This window comes from Galleria mellonella, unplaced genomic scaffold, assembly GCF_026898425.1.
Source record: "Galleria mellonella isolate WM207_F2 unplaced genomic scaffold, CSIRO_AGI_GalMel_v1 utg537, whole genome shotgun sequence".
Lineage (NCBI taxonomy): Eukaryota > Metazoa > Arthropoda > Insecta > Lepidoptera > Pyralidae > Galleria > Galleria mellonella.
Window position 1 is genome coordinate 2,227,052 of NW_026442112.1, and position 17,158 is coordinate 2,244,209.

The window sequence follows — 17,158 nt, forward strand, 5'->3', positions numbered from 1 at the left end:
TATTTATTTTCATTAAATAAAAATATAAATATTATTTAAAATTGCGTTCATTCATTTAAATAACATAAAGCGCTTGCAACTGATGGACAATATATTATCTTAGAAAAAAAAGAATGACCTACAGAAATAAATAAAGTCCTATGAAAAATATAAATTGTAAAAAAATTACAAATCTCAGAACGTAGTTCTTCCACTACAAACAGTAGTGAGATCTCATGTAAAACCATGTCAGTTTAATTTATAGTGACTCTATTAAAGTTAAATATATTTATTTCTATAATAATTATAATGATTTGGCGCGGCATCCTAATTAAAAATTGCTGTGTGGTCACAGTATAGAATAGGCTACCCCTGCCTTCCCCGTGGGTGTCGTAAGAGGCGACTAAGGAAACTTCATGGTAGAGGGATTGGCAGCAACGTCCCTCTTAAAACATCACTAAAAACCTAACTACGGTTGCCAACCCGCTTGCCGAGTGTGGCAACTACTAGCAAAACTCCAATTATGTTCAGCAGTGGAAACTTAACGGCTGGCGTGACGATATGATGATGAACTTATTGAGGCAGAGAGCTCAACTATTTCATCTTAATGAATAAGATTTGAAAAATTGTTCGCTACACCACGTCGATGTATCGAAACCTATTTAGAGATTTCCCTATTTTTCACAATATCTGTGAGCTGAAGGAAGGGATTGTTAGTAATGGAGACTGAGAATCCCACTGCTAGTAATATACCAAACCAGGTCGACCTCCTCGCGGTTCCCCCTGGAAACTATCATGGTTAATTCCTGATGAATTTATCACGATGGGCTAACTGGCCTGTTTTCATTCTCATCTATCACCCTTCACTGGTGCTCCGCCAGCGTATCCCGTTAGCGCAGGCGGGGCTACCATACCATTTTCACTCATCAAAAAAAAAATATCTGTGAGCTTTACTGTCTGATGTAATTACATTACTATGTTATTATAGTAATGCCATTTCGACCGATCAAATGCTATTTGTTCTAAACTTTTGCTAAATTAGCCCTAAATTAGCTATCTCGTGGGTATCGTAAAAGGCGAGTAAGGAAACTTATGGTGGGAAAATGGACAGCAGCGTCGCTCTGAAAACATCACCAAAAGTCATACTATGATTGACAACCTGCCTAGCGTAGCAACATTTGCTAAAACCAAGGGCGGTTTTGCTAGAATTGCCAAAACCTCTACAAAATGGGGAAGGCTATGTTCAGCAGTGGATAGTTAACGTCTGATTCATACATTATGCTAAATTGCCACTTTATATAACATTTTTCTTTTAATCTCTAGAAGTGCTTAAACTTTTTGACATTAAAATTATAGTACGTAAAATGTCGAATAAACTGATTGCCCTCCAGATGAGAAGCAATGACCGTCGCTTGTAAATACCACCAATATCATAGAATACACTGTTATACCCATGGTACCCTTCACGTATTATCATTTCTGAGTAATATTTCATCATCATCATGCTGCTAAATATAGAACTCCCCCATAGACTGGCATAAAGAATGGTCTTGAGCCATCTGCATTCATGTCAGTAGATAGGACATGAAGTCATCCCTGCAATGCATTTGAAGTCGTCACTCCATCTAATGCGGGTCGTCCTACACTGCATTTGCCCACTACTCAAGAACCTTTATTCTCCACTGGTTGTCGGTTATTCGAGCTATGTAACTAGCCTATTGGCACTTTAGCTTGCATCAGGGCAACCGTGTAGGACCATGTTTCGGTTCTATAGATCATCACTGGTAACACACACTGATTAAAAACTATAGTATCGCTATAATTTCATACATACAAGCACAGCTTCTTCACTGCAGAATATATATTTATATTTTACTAGCTTTTACCGACAGCTTCGTCCGCGTGATCGATATATGTTTGTTGGCGAGGTAAAAATGTAGCCTATGTCCTTCTTCGTCCCATATTCACGAGTACAAGTATATCAACAGCGTATTTTTATACAAATTTAATACATGAATTTTATATATTAATATTGCACAAATTACAGAGTGATTGGTTAAGTCGTTAAAGAGATATGAGGTAACAAAAAAAACAAACAAACTCCGTTCACTTCATTATCATCATATCAGCATGTTACTGTCCACTGCTTAACATAAATCTCCCCCTTAGAGGGTTTTGCCAGTAGTTGCCACGCTTGGCAGACAAATTGGCGACCGCAGTTAGGTTTTAGAAATATTTTAAAAGATATGCTGATGCCCATTCCTCGCCCTCCCTTATTCGCCTCTTACGACACCCACGGGAAAGGAAGGGGTGACCTCTATGTCAGGACCACACGGCGAATTTAAAAGCGTCTACTCACAATTGCTTATATTTAAAACATTAGGTAGAATAATAAATTAAAATAATCCAAAAATCACTTTATAATTTTCATTTAAGTATTTTCTGTCTATTATTTGATATTCTACAAAAACACAAAGCGCCATTACGCGCATCATATTTTTTAACTCCCAGTACGAGAAAAGGGTACTTAAAGCTTTATTTGATCAAACCTGTTGCTTAAAGAATTAAAATGATGAATGGTCCCAATGGTTCCGAAACTAGGCAAATTTTCGACCAAAATATACGTAGGTTAAACTGGTAGTTTAAATAAAAAAAATAAAAAAAAAATCATTCAATTTTCTAAAGGGAACTTAACTTTGCTGGTTACTGTTTAAGTCATACATTGTTTTACATATTAGCTCTTCTAATACTGTTAATTATTTGTTATAGTAATATTTTATGTATATATTTATTATATGTATATAATATTATGTGTATGTATCTATTAGTCTAATTATATGTTTATAATATATGAATTTATTAAGTATTACTTTATGTTTCCTCAACTCATAAATGCCCACTTAATTTTCGGTTTGCGCAATGGTTGACTGGTAGAGAACATCTTCAGTTGTTAAGTCCGTCAAATGTACATAGAATTTAATGAAATACATTGAAATTTAAATAAATAAAAATACTAAGCTAAATAAGTATCCTTGTTGTGTGGACTTAGAACCACAAGTAAGAAATCCAGTAAGTAGTTCTCCATCGTCTATCAAAGTTGAAATTAAGTAAGTACATTGAAAATTCATAAAATATTTATTCGTTTATTTATTTATAAGTACATGTATGTGAACAAATCTAACTTAACGCTAAAAGCATTCTCTCCCATTCAACCTAAAGGGAAATGTTAGAATACTCGAATACGGTTTTAGTAATAATTAATATACATATACACTAAAATTTACATATATAAACAAATAAATATATATAAATAGCAAATATACTTACACATATATAAGATAGACTGTATTGTACACGAAAATGACCACAATAGGTAGTACTTACTGCACAAATATAATATAAAAGTGAGCATAAACATTTTTTTTTAATACGGTTTAGTAGGATCGTATAGAAAAACACTCCTAGTCCAAAAAAGGGGTACAATTTTTTTTTTTTTTTAATTAAAATACCTGTTGTTTAAAGAATAAAACTTATATGTAGCTAAATTAAAGAAATAACATTATTACGTGGACTTACAATCACATACAAAAATATAGTACAGTATATAGTTTTCCGTCATCTATTAAAGTGTATTTTAAATAAGTTAATTGGAAATTCATGAATTATTTGAATTATTTATGTGTTTCGGTTTGAAGGGTGGGATATGGCGTGAATTTACAGGGTACAGAGGAATAACACCTGAGTCCTCAGGAATGGCAACGCATGGGAGGTATCATGGCTGAAACAGTATACTCTATTATATCCATGGTACTGCTCATGTCTATAGGCGAGGGTTACCACTTTCCATCAGGTGGGCCGTCAGCTTGTTTGGCATTATAAGTTGTATAAAAAAAATTTAATAATAAATACTTTTTCCTTTTGCCTTCACAATTTAGATACTTTATAATAGGAGATAGGGTTTATAAGTACTTCATAAAATTGTGTTTTACAGGAAATCTGTCTCCAATGGTGGCAATATCAATTATTTTGATTTAAAGACTAAATTACTGAATCGATTTTGATAAAATTTCAATGAGACCAAACTGTAAGTATATCTTTTCAGATAAAAAAAAGAATTTTCCAAATCGGTTTACAACTAATGGAAATAATTAGGTAACAAACGTAAAAAATACAATCAAATTGATAACATCCTTCTTTCTGAAGTCAGTTAAAAATCATGTAAATTTATTTATATTTTTATGAATGCTTCTTTATTGATAAAATTAATTTATTTATTAAGCTTTTCGCCACTTTGTTTTACGCGCGATTTGAAAATAGGAGAACAAATAATATAGAGCGCGGGGAGAATGAATAGTTAGTAATGGAGATTAGCAATCCAATTGCTAGCAATATACCCTATCAGGCAGACCTCTACGTGGTACCTCCTGGAAATCATCGTGATTGATTTATTGTTAAATTTGTCACGATGAACCAACTAACCTGCTTCATCATCACCTATCATCCCTCACTAGTACCCCGTCGGTGTAATACCGATAGCGCAGGCTACCATTGGGGTTACCATTCCATTATCATCCATTAAAAAAAAATTGTCTATTTCTAAGTAGCGTGTTAAGATAGGACATACACAAGATTTTATGTTCCGCCTTCAGCAACACAACTGTGGAAACCACAATAAACTTGGTGCTAATTTTTTGCGTGATATCAGAACAAACATACAGAGAGACAGACCAAAATTTTAAAAATATTGTTTTAGCTTCTATTCCCCTTATTTTTACTCAAATATCTTTTATGTACAGGCATTATCTAGTTTCAATATTACCTATTTAGATTTATATTGAATTATAAATATTTAGATTAGATTGAAGATCTGAGAACGTATCACTTTAATAAGGTGAAGTTATTTTTTTTTTAATTTAGCATCAGAATTATTAATTTAGAAAACAAATGTGTTAATATTTTTTTACAATAAATGTTAGACCAATATTACTTTAATCACAATTAAATTCTCTTTTTTTGAAAAGCAAAATCCACCGTGTTACACACCTATTCACCCAAACTGATATTTATTATAACGTAATGTTTTTTTTTATCACTTATTCTAATTAACTTTTTCTAATGTCTCAATAAAATAATGAAAACTGGGAGTAAAATCTATCCTAAAATCGATTTAGAACTTTTGCTCGCTCGAAACGAAAAAAAAAATCCCGCCAAACGAAGGCTAAATAAAAATCGTTAAATTTTGCATCAGTTGCATAGTATATTTTCCAAAATACTTACTGAAAACTTAGGTATATTGTAAACACCAATAAAGCGTTCTATTATTAATAAATATCTCTGGATACAAATATCTAAGCTTTTCGCCATACGTTAGTTGCTAGCAACATTAATTGAAATGTATTTAGGCCTACACTAAGGCCTACACCTTGCATTATGTTATCTATCTACTAAAACAATTTAGTAGTGACGTTTAATTATTTATTTTTATTATAAATTATTATTTTTTTAATTAAGTGATGTGTATCATTTTGTATTTATAAGGCCCACTTATAATATTTTTTGATAGAAATATATATATTAAGAAGTAAGTCTTCCTAATGTCTCACAGCTAATTACTAAATTTGTTTGTTTTCAAGTTCTAATAAATGTTATATTTAATTTCAAAATGTTTATTTATTTGAAAATTTCTCTAGGTAATAAGTAATATAAGTAAATAGATATCTTACTTATCTACTTATTACTGCAAATAATCGAGTTAAACTTTTATTAGGTTATGTTTAATCTTATTTTTCTCGTTATGCATTTTTCGCGTATGTACATTATTGATTTTAGATTGTACCCAAATATACCTCGAGTATAATATATCTTTAATTTCAATTTAATTTCAGAAAAATTAGTCTGTATGAAAATATTAATTGACTAACGGTAACTGCAGTTAACTACATTTTATTACTACATCGTAACTTTATTTTGGAAGTTATAATTAAACGTCGTAAGTTATCTTTACTTATCTACTTATTTTGAATTGCATTATACACTCTAAAATTATATACTTTATAAATGCGATAAAAATGTATCTTTTAATCTGTAACACTGTCACGTTCATTCAAATAATACTACGTGTTTACAATTGTTATGTACTCCGCCAAATGGAACAATTTAAATTTGACATTTCGCACACCTGACGTGAAATCCAATCGATATTTTGATAAACATCAATATGCCTAATAATTAATTAAGAATTAAGTAAATTATTTATTTCTGTATTAGTTTATGGTGGTAGCGCGAGTGTGTAGACGCTTTGAGATACGGGAACGTCCTTAGGAAATCCGCTCTCCTCTTGATAAAAGGCATTATTGATTACTTCCCACAATAAATCCTCTCCAATAAGACACACAAACACTGAATCACTTAGCCGAAAAACTGCACTGATTCACACATAACCTCCAATATGGACAATTACCGGTTGGGACGCACTCGTCGCCGGAGTCGTCACTGCCGTCGGTGGCGGAGTCCGGCTGGGCCGAGGACGTCGGGGGCTCGGCCTCCATATAAGCATGTTGGGGCGCCAGGGTGAGCTCTGCACCATACAGTCGGCGGGCCAGCACTAGGCTCCGCGGCTCGCCACCGCCACTCTTTTTATCCGCGGCCCGCGTCATCAGCGTGACGTAGCGGTTCGTCATCGCCGCTGTGACGAGGAAAACGCTTTCTGGGAAGCTGCGCGGGCGCCGCCGGCCGGTGCATGCGCGCTTGCATCGGTACGATTGATCTTCTTTTTTTAATAATAGTCAAGATGCATATTTTATGTAATGTGTAGAAATAATTCGAAATTAAACACTTATAATAACAATAACTATCTTTATTGAATTATAAATTACATACATTTAGTTAGATCTACTAGCCACCAAACTAGGCCGAGCCTATATTTCAGTGGATACTTAAATAACTTCCTTTGACTTAAAATATTTATAAAAGACGTTAAATTAAATTAAATTGCTGCAGCACATGCTGAGTGGTGACCACGTTGGCAATAACAAATGTAAAGTTTTGTTTTTTAAATTGATAATGTATGTAACTTTTTTGTTGTTGGCAATAAATGTTTTCTTTCTTTCTTTTTTACATAATCGAATATAAATACACTTAAATTTGCAATGTCCAATATAATTTTGTGTGCAACATATAATAGTTAAATGAAATGGATGGATGAATGGAATTTGACAACTCCCTTGCTAGCAATATACCCTATTAGGTCGACCTCCACGTGGTTCCCCTTGGAAACAATCGTGCTGAATTCCTGGTGTATTCATAACAATGGGCTAACTGACCTGTTTTATCCTCACCTACCATTCCTCACTGGTGCCCCGCCAGAGTATACCGATAGCGCAGGCGGGGTCATCGTTCCATTATCATCCAGTAAAAAAAGACCTCCACGTGTTCTCCCTGGAAGCTACCGTGCTGAAATTCGTGCTGAATCGAGGTGTGTTCATCATGATGGGCTAACTGACCTGCTTTTTCATTCTTACCTATCATTCCTCACTGGTGCTCCGCCAGCATATGCCGATAGCGTAGGCGATGTTACCATTCCATTATCATCCATTGTGATGAGATGTTTTCAGATATACATTTACAATATGCTAGTTTTTACACACGACTTCCTCTGCGTGACCTGGATTTGTTTACGAATGGGATAAAAAGTAACCTATATCTAAGGCCATCTTACATAGTACGTATATACCAAATTTCATAGCGATTAGTTAAGCTGTTAATGCGCTAAAACGTAACATACAAACAAACTCACTTTCTTATTTATTTATTTCACGTTTATAATGGCAATATAATAATTATTAAATACAAACAGTCGTTAACTAAAACAAATAAATGTTTAAGAGCGTTCATACAAAAAAAATTACGTCTATGTTTTTTTTTTAATGGATGATAATGATATGGTTCTTTTTTATACAACTTAGAATGGCAAACAAGCTGACGGCCCACCTGATGAAAAGTGGTAACCGTCGCCTATAGACATGAGCAGTACCATGGACATAACAGAGTATACTGTTTCGCCCATGATACCCCCCATGCGTTGCCATTCCTGAGGACTCAGGTGTGAATGAATGTGGGAGAATGAAAAGGTAGCTCAATTAGTCCATTGTGATGAATACATCTGGAATTCAGCACGATGGTTTCCAGGGTGGACCACGTGGAGGTTGACCTGACAGAGTATTGCTAGCAATGCGACCGATATTCTGCATTACTAACAATTCCTTCCCCCCACATGTAAGTATCACTGTACTTTGTTTTTTTTTTTTATGGGTGAAGATGGAATAGTAATCCCGCTTGCGCTATCCGTATACGCTAGCGGGGCACCAGTGAAAGGTGACAGGTGAGATTAATGGCAGGTCAGTTGGACTATAGTGACCAATTAAATAAGAATTAACCACTATGGTTTCTAGGGGGAACCGTGTGGAGGTCGACCTGATAGCGTATATTGATAGCAGTAAGGTTGTTAAATCTTGTTACTAACAAATTTTGTACGTAATGTCTATAAATATATAAAATGAGTCATGCTGCTGGATCTGCTTGTGGATATGGTAGCTTTATTTGTTAGTTGTTAAGCATTTAATAATAGTTGTAAGCTATATATATTTCTCCGTACTTATTGTTATACATGTATCAATATATGCTGTGTTTGCCTATAAAAAAATGTTACACTTAGTTCTATGCTCCATAATTGTATATATATTTACATTATTTTGTGGAAACAATTGTTGGTGAACCTAAATAAATAAATAAAATAAAAAAAATCCCATTCTCGCCACTGTATTTTGGTTAGGTTAATTAATCATTTTCATTATTTTTTTTTATACAACTTAGAATGGTAAACAAGCTGACGGCCCACCTGATGGAAAGTAGTAACCGTCGCCTAAAGACATGAGCAGTACCATGGACATTACTGAGTATACTGTTTCGCCCATGATACCCCCATGCGTTGCCATTCCTGAGGACTCAGGTGTTATTCCTTTGTACCCAATAAATTCACGCCATATCCCACCCTTCAAACCGAAACACAGCTATGCAAACACAACTGCTTCACGGTTCAAACACGAATAGGACAGAGGTACCCGAGCAATCGACTTTTGTACAAAGTTGGAGATGTTTTAAGAGGAACGCTGCTGCCCATCCCTCGCCCTCCCTTTATCTCTCCATTTCATTATCATTCATTAAAACTACATACAAGCTCTGCAAATACTTGGATAATATTTTACAATCAAAGTAGCGACCTAAATAAAATTAGTCATACACGGATGAGTAGAGCACATCTTGTGTAACTACCTATTTGAAGATTACTCACGCTGCAGCCTGAAAGCAGTAGGAAGTGGATATGTGTTAGTTTAACACTAAACAAAGCACGATGACACAATTCGATTGTTTATTAAAATGATCGCGAGACTAAACGGATGGTCAACATAATTCGTGTGATTACACGTTTTTATTTTGCATAACTGCCTACCTATAATGTTTGTACTACTATCATCATTATCAGCTTTTAACTGTCCACTGCTGAGCATAAGCCTCCCCTTTGGGGTGTTTTGCCGATAGTTAGTCGATTGGCAACCGCAGTTAGGCTTTGTATGTTTTAAGAGGGACGCTGCTGCCCATCCTTCGCCCTCCCTTAGTCGGCTCTTACGACAACCACGGGAAAAGAATGGGTGGCCTATTCTATGCCGAAACCACACGGCAATTGTATAGTTATAAGCCAAACTCTCTTTCAATAGAACTTAATAAAAACGTATATAAACGAAATATTGACCCGACCATACTGATATCCAATAATATTACCGGTAATATAAATAAAAAAACTGGACAGGTGCGAGTTGAAATTACACGCCGAGGGTTCCGTGCGTATAAATATATAAATATGAGACAAAATGACCTTTATTACGTTTGTCGTACGAAATAAACACCTAATAGTTATTATTATTGATACTACAATTCGTGTATTTCTTATTTTGAGTCATAATTGTGGTTATAAACAATTATATTAATAATAATAATTTGATTTTGGATTTTTTTAAATATTTTTTTAAAAAAGGTGCTAGTTAGAGACATCGTTATATTTATCAAGTAATATTCACATATGCCTTTATAAACCGTAATTATTTCAGATTTTTCACTTTTAAAACTTCGAATATAGACGGGAATTGTTTTTTTTTTAAGAGTTTCAATTATAACTAATTTATTTAGTTTATTTTATATATGTTTTACGCGTCATAAAAATAATTAAAAATCCGTTTTGATATATTATATACAAATGAAGCCCTTTCATATAATTGATTCTCCTCTTGGACTAATAGGTTAATTTAGCAATTTTAGGTTTCCGTTTTATACTCCCAAAGAAAGAAAATAAAAATATTTTGTAAATTATTTCCATTGCTATATGTGCGAGCCAATAATATATACCTAACACTATTCTTAATTTCTAATTATTAAAAACAAATATAGCGCTTTGACAGACGGAAGGACGGAAATGGACAGGATGGTAGTGTGACGAATCAATACAATCTCACTGGGGAAGAGAGTACGATAATCCCTATATCTAGCAGTATACTATTGCTTAGTGATAAGGCCACCTTCTGTATCATTTCTCATTAATATTTACTGTATTTTTTTTTTACTTGGTGCAATAAAGTGTAAAATAAATAAATATACTAATATCAGATAGATATCCAGTCGGTTCCTTCATAGAAACTTCAATATTCTTATTAATTCGTCACAATGGGCCTACTGTTCTGGTTTCATCTTCACCTAGCACCACTCATTGGTACCATATATTGATAGCGTAGGGGGAGTAACTATCATTCCGTTGTCAATTATTAAAAAAAAACACTAACTCACTTATCAATATTTACTATTATTTAAATCATCAATCTGCGCATATAAACATGTATTTACCAGTATCTATGTTTTTTTTTTATTTAAGAATTTCCTTTTGTCGAGGCAATTAATTTATGCATTCTCTTCCAGCCAGCTCTATTATATTCTATTATATCTTTGACCTCCCAATACGACATGACACCTAGTGTTTTTTTTATCTGTCCCATGTAGTTATTTCTCGACCTTCCCCTTCTTATTTTGCCCTCTATTTTTCCTTTTAGTATATTCTTTAAAAAATCGTCATTTCATGTAAGGTGGTCCAGCATTATGCCTGTGCCTATCTATGTATATAGGTACAAAAATATTTTCATGTATACATAGTGTTATGTTGGCATTAGATAGCGCTGTATCCATATCCTTTAATTACATAGTCATATCCGCCTCTTCAAATCGAAACATAGGATTGTTTATCGTATAGGATTATTTAGGTGTCGAAACACAGCTCCACACCTAAATGACAGCAGAAATACGATTGAGAGATTGTATGCAGACATTTTACCAAAGTCTTTGTCGATCTAGTTTATATAAAAATACCCAGTCCAGATACGGCAACGAATGAATGGAAACCTTGATAGGTTGACCACAAATTATAAATATTTCAGTGTACGTACGTTATTATACAAGTAAATACGCATGCTAATGCATTTGGAAAACCCGCCAGTGGCCGCGCAATTGTCATTGTTTTTTTTATCTCCGATGTTACGCATTTGCCGTACGAGATAGCTATGGCTTACGTAGGTAGTATGAATTTATGATTTTGATTCATCTTTTTCAAGGTTCCGTTGTAGAAGATCTTATAGGGCGGAATTGAAGCGTTAAGTAATCTTACTCCTATAATCGTAAACTACTTCTGTCTGTGAGAGCGTCGTAGCCTAGTTGTTTGTTGTTGGGGGTAAATTCCAAAGATCGTAAATTCTTATCTGGCCTATATCAAATACTGTGTGTTAATTTTAATTTGCAGCTTCTCTTATCACATGACAGAAAGAACTCAAACCTTTCCTGTTGTCCAACATAAAAGCCTGTAAAAGCGTTGAAAGAAATATTATCTTTAATCTATGATGTGATTAGCAAAAACCAAAGATGAAAAACAAAGATTGTCAAAATTAAAATGCGAAATCTGCAACAAAACATCAAGATGTTACAATGACAGTTCACGTAGTACTCACAGATTAGATTCACAGTTAGATTGACATTTGTTCAGCATGCCCAGATTGCATTATTTACGTACTTTTGGGTAAAATTATATGGGTTGGAGATACAACAAAATTTTTAAATTGAATTGTTGGAAGAAAGTCAAAATGATGTAGGTATATTGTCTGATATCATTTATGGTAGTAATAAGATCTTAAAAGATCAACGCAAAGAACACTATTTATTTTTTCTTCGTCGCTCATGTAATGATTATTGGTCAAAGCGAACTGAAAACTAATAAAATATAATGTTTGAATAAAAATTAAAATCTATCAATTTGAAGAACATTTAAAATTTGAAGTGAAATAAAAAATCACATCTAGCAATGCGACAGTTGTCTGTCAGTTCTATGATCAATCAATGTCAGTCACAGTTGTCTCGGCTCGAATATTTCAATATTTTGTTGTATTGATGATTTTCCATAAAATTTATATCACTTAAATTAAGAATTAAATCAAATCCAATGGTGATATACGGTATATACATCGTCAGCAAGTCTGGCGGACTTATTTACAATTACGACCATGTTATACCAAAGGTGGAAACTGAGAAAACGTTCGGGTTTCCACTTGATCTTAAACTACAATATGAAAACAAGAAGGTGGTTGTTGCTTTTGGGCAGAGGGATGGCATAAACGGTATTAAATAACTTTATACGCATAATGTATCAGTCTCGGAGCCACGTTAAAGTTGTAAAATTCAATCGCTTCTTACTAAGAAACGTCGAGTCTTAAAAAGTGTGTTCTCTAGCTAACATGTTTGCTTTTTACAGTGGGACACGTATTGCTTTCTATAAATGGAGCACCAGTAAATGGACGTACATTAGAAGATGGTAAAGATGTTTTTGAAGTAATAGAAACAAAGGTATCTAAAATAAATAATCACAAATTACATAATTACAAGATAGTTCAATTAATTTAACTCTATAAACAATTAGTATTTAAATTGTCTGAAAATCATTTCGGCTTTTTATCTTTACTCCCTTGTTTATAAACATATTAACCCTCTCATAAACCTATTTTAGCTATTGAACTATTTTATCCTTTTTGTGCTAAATTCTCAATTTGAAAAAAGAGATAATATTATTAACTCAAATAGGTTTTTAGGATGTAGTATGTTTATGAGTAATGGGGTTAGAATTTGTCATTTAAAATAAATAATGTAGAAATTAGAGGATTCATACATTATAATTTTTTTTTTGATAATTTCAATTAGAAAGATGTGTAATCTAGGGCTTATATTGTATTGTGTTATATTATATATCACAACATTTGTTACCATATATATTACCCCTGAACCTTTATTAGCTTTGTACTGCCTATTGATGTATCATTCAATATATATTTTTTTGTCGTATTTTACATTTTAGGAAAATTACCCTCTAAGTTTGAAGTTTGGTCGTGCTCGTGCCACAACCAATGAGAAAATAGTGTTGGCCAGTATGTTCTACCCGCTTTTTGCACTCGCCAGCCAACTGAGCCCTGTCCCCAAGTGTTCGGGCATTGAGTCGTTAACTGCTGATACGTTCAAGCTATCTTGCTTCCAAACATTAACAGGTACATTATACATATCTATACAAATTTATAAAATTTATATACTATTAAAGAGATAATCATGATTCTATAAATACTAGTAGTATTTTCAAGCAAGCAGAAATACCTGGCTAGTCCTACTACACACATGCTAGCAATGTTTAAATTTTTGCATGATAAATACTCAATTTACAATGTTGCCAGGCATTTCTGCTTGTATTAAATAGTATGTATCCATTGTCAGCAGATAGGGGGGTTAAGAGGTTTTTTCAGGGTCGGCAATGCACGCATAATACCTCTGGTATTGCAGGTGTTCATAGGCAACGGTAACCACTTACCATCAGGTGGGCTGTATGCTTGTTTGCCACCTCAGTGGTATAAAAAAATACAGTACAATAATGTTATTTTACAAATGTTACAATTTTGATGAAACCAGTTATTTTGGTCTAAAAACTAAACGACTGAACTGATTTTGATAAAATTTCTATAAGACCAATCTGTAAGTATATCCTTTTAGATAAAAAAAGAATTTTGTAAATAGGCTTAGAACTGATGGACTTATAAGGTAAAAAATATAAATAAAATATAACCGAATTAAGAACATTCTTCTTTTTAAAGTTGGTTGATAATAATAAATAATTCTACAAATACCTATGCTATGCCGGCATTCCCACCACGTAGGTGGCAAACAAGCATATGGTCCACCGTATGCTTGTTTGCCACCTCAGTGGTATAAAAAAAAATACTGCATATAAATATGACTAAATCTATGAACATCTAAGCAGAATACTATACTGCCTATCCCACAACATTGTGATATTTGATCACAAGCTAGCTACCCTAAACAGTTCTGCAGGCAGAATCCTGTGCAAAATTTTTATAACAAAATTTATATTTTATAAAAAACATAAGTGGTAGTCTAAAAATTTATCTGCAGTAGATCCAGCTGTACACAATTATTGCACTTACCAACTATCAGCATTTGTGGGGGAAAGATTTTTTTATTAATTGGGTTTAATAACACTATTGCTAGCATATTGCTTTCTATCACAAAACTTCCCAACCAGGGGAATGTATAGAGATGTCTAGTGGGCATAGTAAATTTGCGATTTTAGAAAAAAGTAACATGTAAATTAAATATCATCACAATAGCATATTCATTAATGTCTTTCTGTTAATAATGACTTATGATAACTCTGGCAAAAACTGAACCTATTGAATTTTTCTTAAAATGTGCTCAGTGGTTAAATTTTTGAATAAAAATAACTGATTCTCCTATAGTTGAATTCAGTTTTTTGTGGAACCCAATCTTAAAGTATTATATTTCACCAACATTTAATATAAATATGTCTCATTTTATTCAATATTTACTCAGTGACTTTTACTGCATTAGTTTTATGTGACTCATCTATTTAGGAATGAAGGAATCCTTGACATATAATGTTTTTAAACAAACATCTTGATTTTCATGAATGCCAACAAATTAGGATACTGCAGACTGTGTACATTCTGCAGAATTATATACTGTATTTATTTCATAGGCTGTGTACATTATATTCTATGCTATTTTGCTATTTGTCATTGTTAAATTAATTGGTTTTTGACTTTTTCTTTTTCTTTCTCTTCCCCAGGTGTTAAATTTATAATAGTGACAGACCCCAATATGCAGGGTTCGGAGGTGGTACTCAAACGGATATATGAACTGTACTCAGATTATGCTTTAAAAAATCCATTCTACTCACTAGAAATGCCAATTAGATGTGAACTGTTCGATACATCGCTGCACACATTGTTAGAACTAGTAGAAAAATCTGGAACTGCAAATTTATAGTCAAAATAAATGATCAAATGTATTAATAAAATTATTATGTTTTTTCACAGTCGACAATGCACATGTGTTGCTTCCAAAGGCTATGGTAACCATTTACCATCTGTAAATACCAACTATATGCCACTGTCATTCTATAATAAAAACTATTAATATTTATTACCTGAAAGTATAAAAATAAAAGTGAATAAAGCCACCATCAGATTATAATAATTGACTGTAAACTTATTTGCCATGTTTGATATATAAAAATATTTAACAATATTTTAACATCATTTTAATTACCTATACATCTTATTTACTGGTGGATGGCTCTCTGTAATGATCTACCGAAATTTAAAATGCTGAGCTCATTTTTATATAAATTTTTTTAAACATTACTAATATCAATGTTTAAAAAAATTTATATTGATAAAATTTTCATCATAATTTTAACTCATTTTAAAATGATGAAATTGAGTAGTCTCAACACAATGTATAAAGTGGACAGTCTGTTACCATTCTAGTAATATTATTAATAAAAAAGTTTGTATGGAAGGATGGATTTTTGTTATTCTTTCAAGCAAAAACTACGGAATGGATTTGAATGAAATTTAGTACATGGGTAGGATATATCCTAACTTAGCGCATAGGATACTATATGTATTGATTCACGCAGGCGAAGCTGCGCGATACAGCTAGTATTAAATATACAGGTAAAATGTTTTATTAAGTTCAATAGCGTTTTATTGGACTTTTACAATGCAATTTTTAACCCTTAAATGCCTGATTTTTTAAATCAAATTAAAAAATATATAAATTTACCTTTTACTGTGTTTACTAATGGAGAAAAATAGTAAAAAAATCAAAACGAAATTTTTATATATTTATTTTGAAAAAAACAATTGGTAACATGTAAACAGCCAAATATTAAAACAAAATCGATTGTAGGCGCCCAATGCGATTTATAACCCAGGTATCAAATTTGAAGCTTCAGGTATTTAAAGGTTAAATGCAATATTAATGAATTCAATTAAACTCGTGTTTTTTACCTGTATCTGTATTGTTATAAATGCTACTAGCAAACTATCTCTGGTTTACTTATCTTCCATTCATTGTTGTCACATCGTCTCATACTAGTTCATTATTCCAATGAGGCGAGTAAATTCATATATTTTCAACATTAAATTATTAAAATTCAATATTTAAAAGTGTATATGTACTTGTATATTGTTACCTATTTAATTTACTTGTAAGATTTATGCCTATGTAGGATTATAAGTTAATTATTTAATAATAAACCAAATTATTTTTTATCCAATTGGGTATTTCAATTTTCCCTCTGCTTTTTTCTTTTTTTTTTTGTTGTCTATGCTTTGAAGTACAAAGGAAAAAATGTTCCAAATTCCAAACTAACTAATATTACAATTACTTACTATGTGAAATGCTAAAACCTAAGATTAGATCTTAAGATGTTAAACATCAATGCAATGAAATGAAGATATCTAACGGGAGATCTGTGTTTGAACTTTAAACAATGGATAGGTCGTAATGTTAATAATGACGATATAAATTGAAAAAAAAAAAAAAAACAATTTTAGTTACAATAAAAAATTTATTGATATAATGTTATAACAATTCAAATCGGGGCGGTTCCCCACACAACTCCGATATCGTCCACCGCAATAGTCAATTATCGTTATTCGTACCTATAATA

General features: G+C 32.6%; 2 protein-coding genes across 2 annotated transcripts in view; one reads left to right on the forward strand and one right to left on the reverse strand.

Moving 5' to 3' along the window:
* Positions 1–6,763, reverse strand: part of LOC113509237 (DNA-binding protein D-ETS-6-like) — a 42,612-nt gene extending 35,849 nt beyond the window's left edge. Inside the window, exon 1 of the mRNA XM_052898802.1 lies at positions 6,440–6,763. Coding sequence (XP_052754762.1) covers positions 6,440–6,659 — 220 coding nt within the window. The 5' untranslated portion in view covers positions 6,660–6,763. The remainder of the gene's footprint in view (positions 1–6,439) is intronic.
* A 5,686-nt stretch (positions 6,764–12,449) lies between these two features.
* On the forward strand, positions 12,450–16,762 carry LOC113512383 (trafficking protein particle complex subunit 4). The gene is made up of 4 exons (XM_026896254.3): positions 12,450–12,740; positions 12,875–12,966; positions 13,472–13,658; positions 15,266–16,762. Exons 1-4 carry the CDS (start codon positions 12,566–12,568, stop codon positions 15,463–15,465), a joined length of 654 nt encoding a protein of 217 aa, XP_026752055.1. The 5' UTR covers positions 12,450–12,565; the 3' UTR covers positions 15,466–16,762.
* The last annotated feature ends 396 nt before the right edge of the window (positions 16,763–17,158 follow it).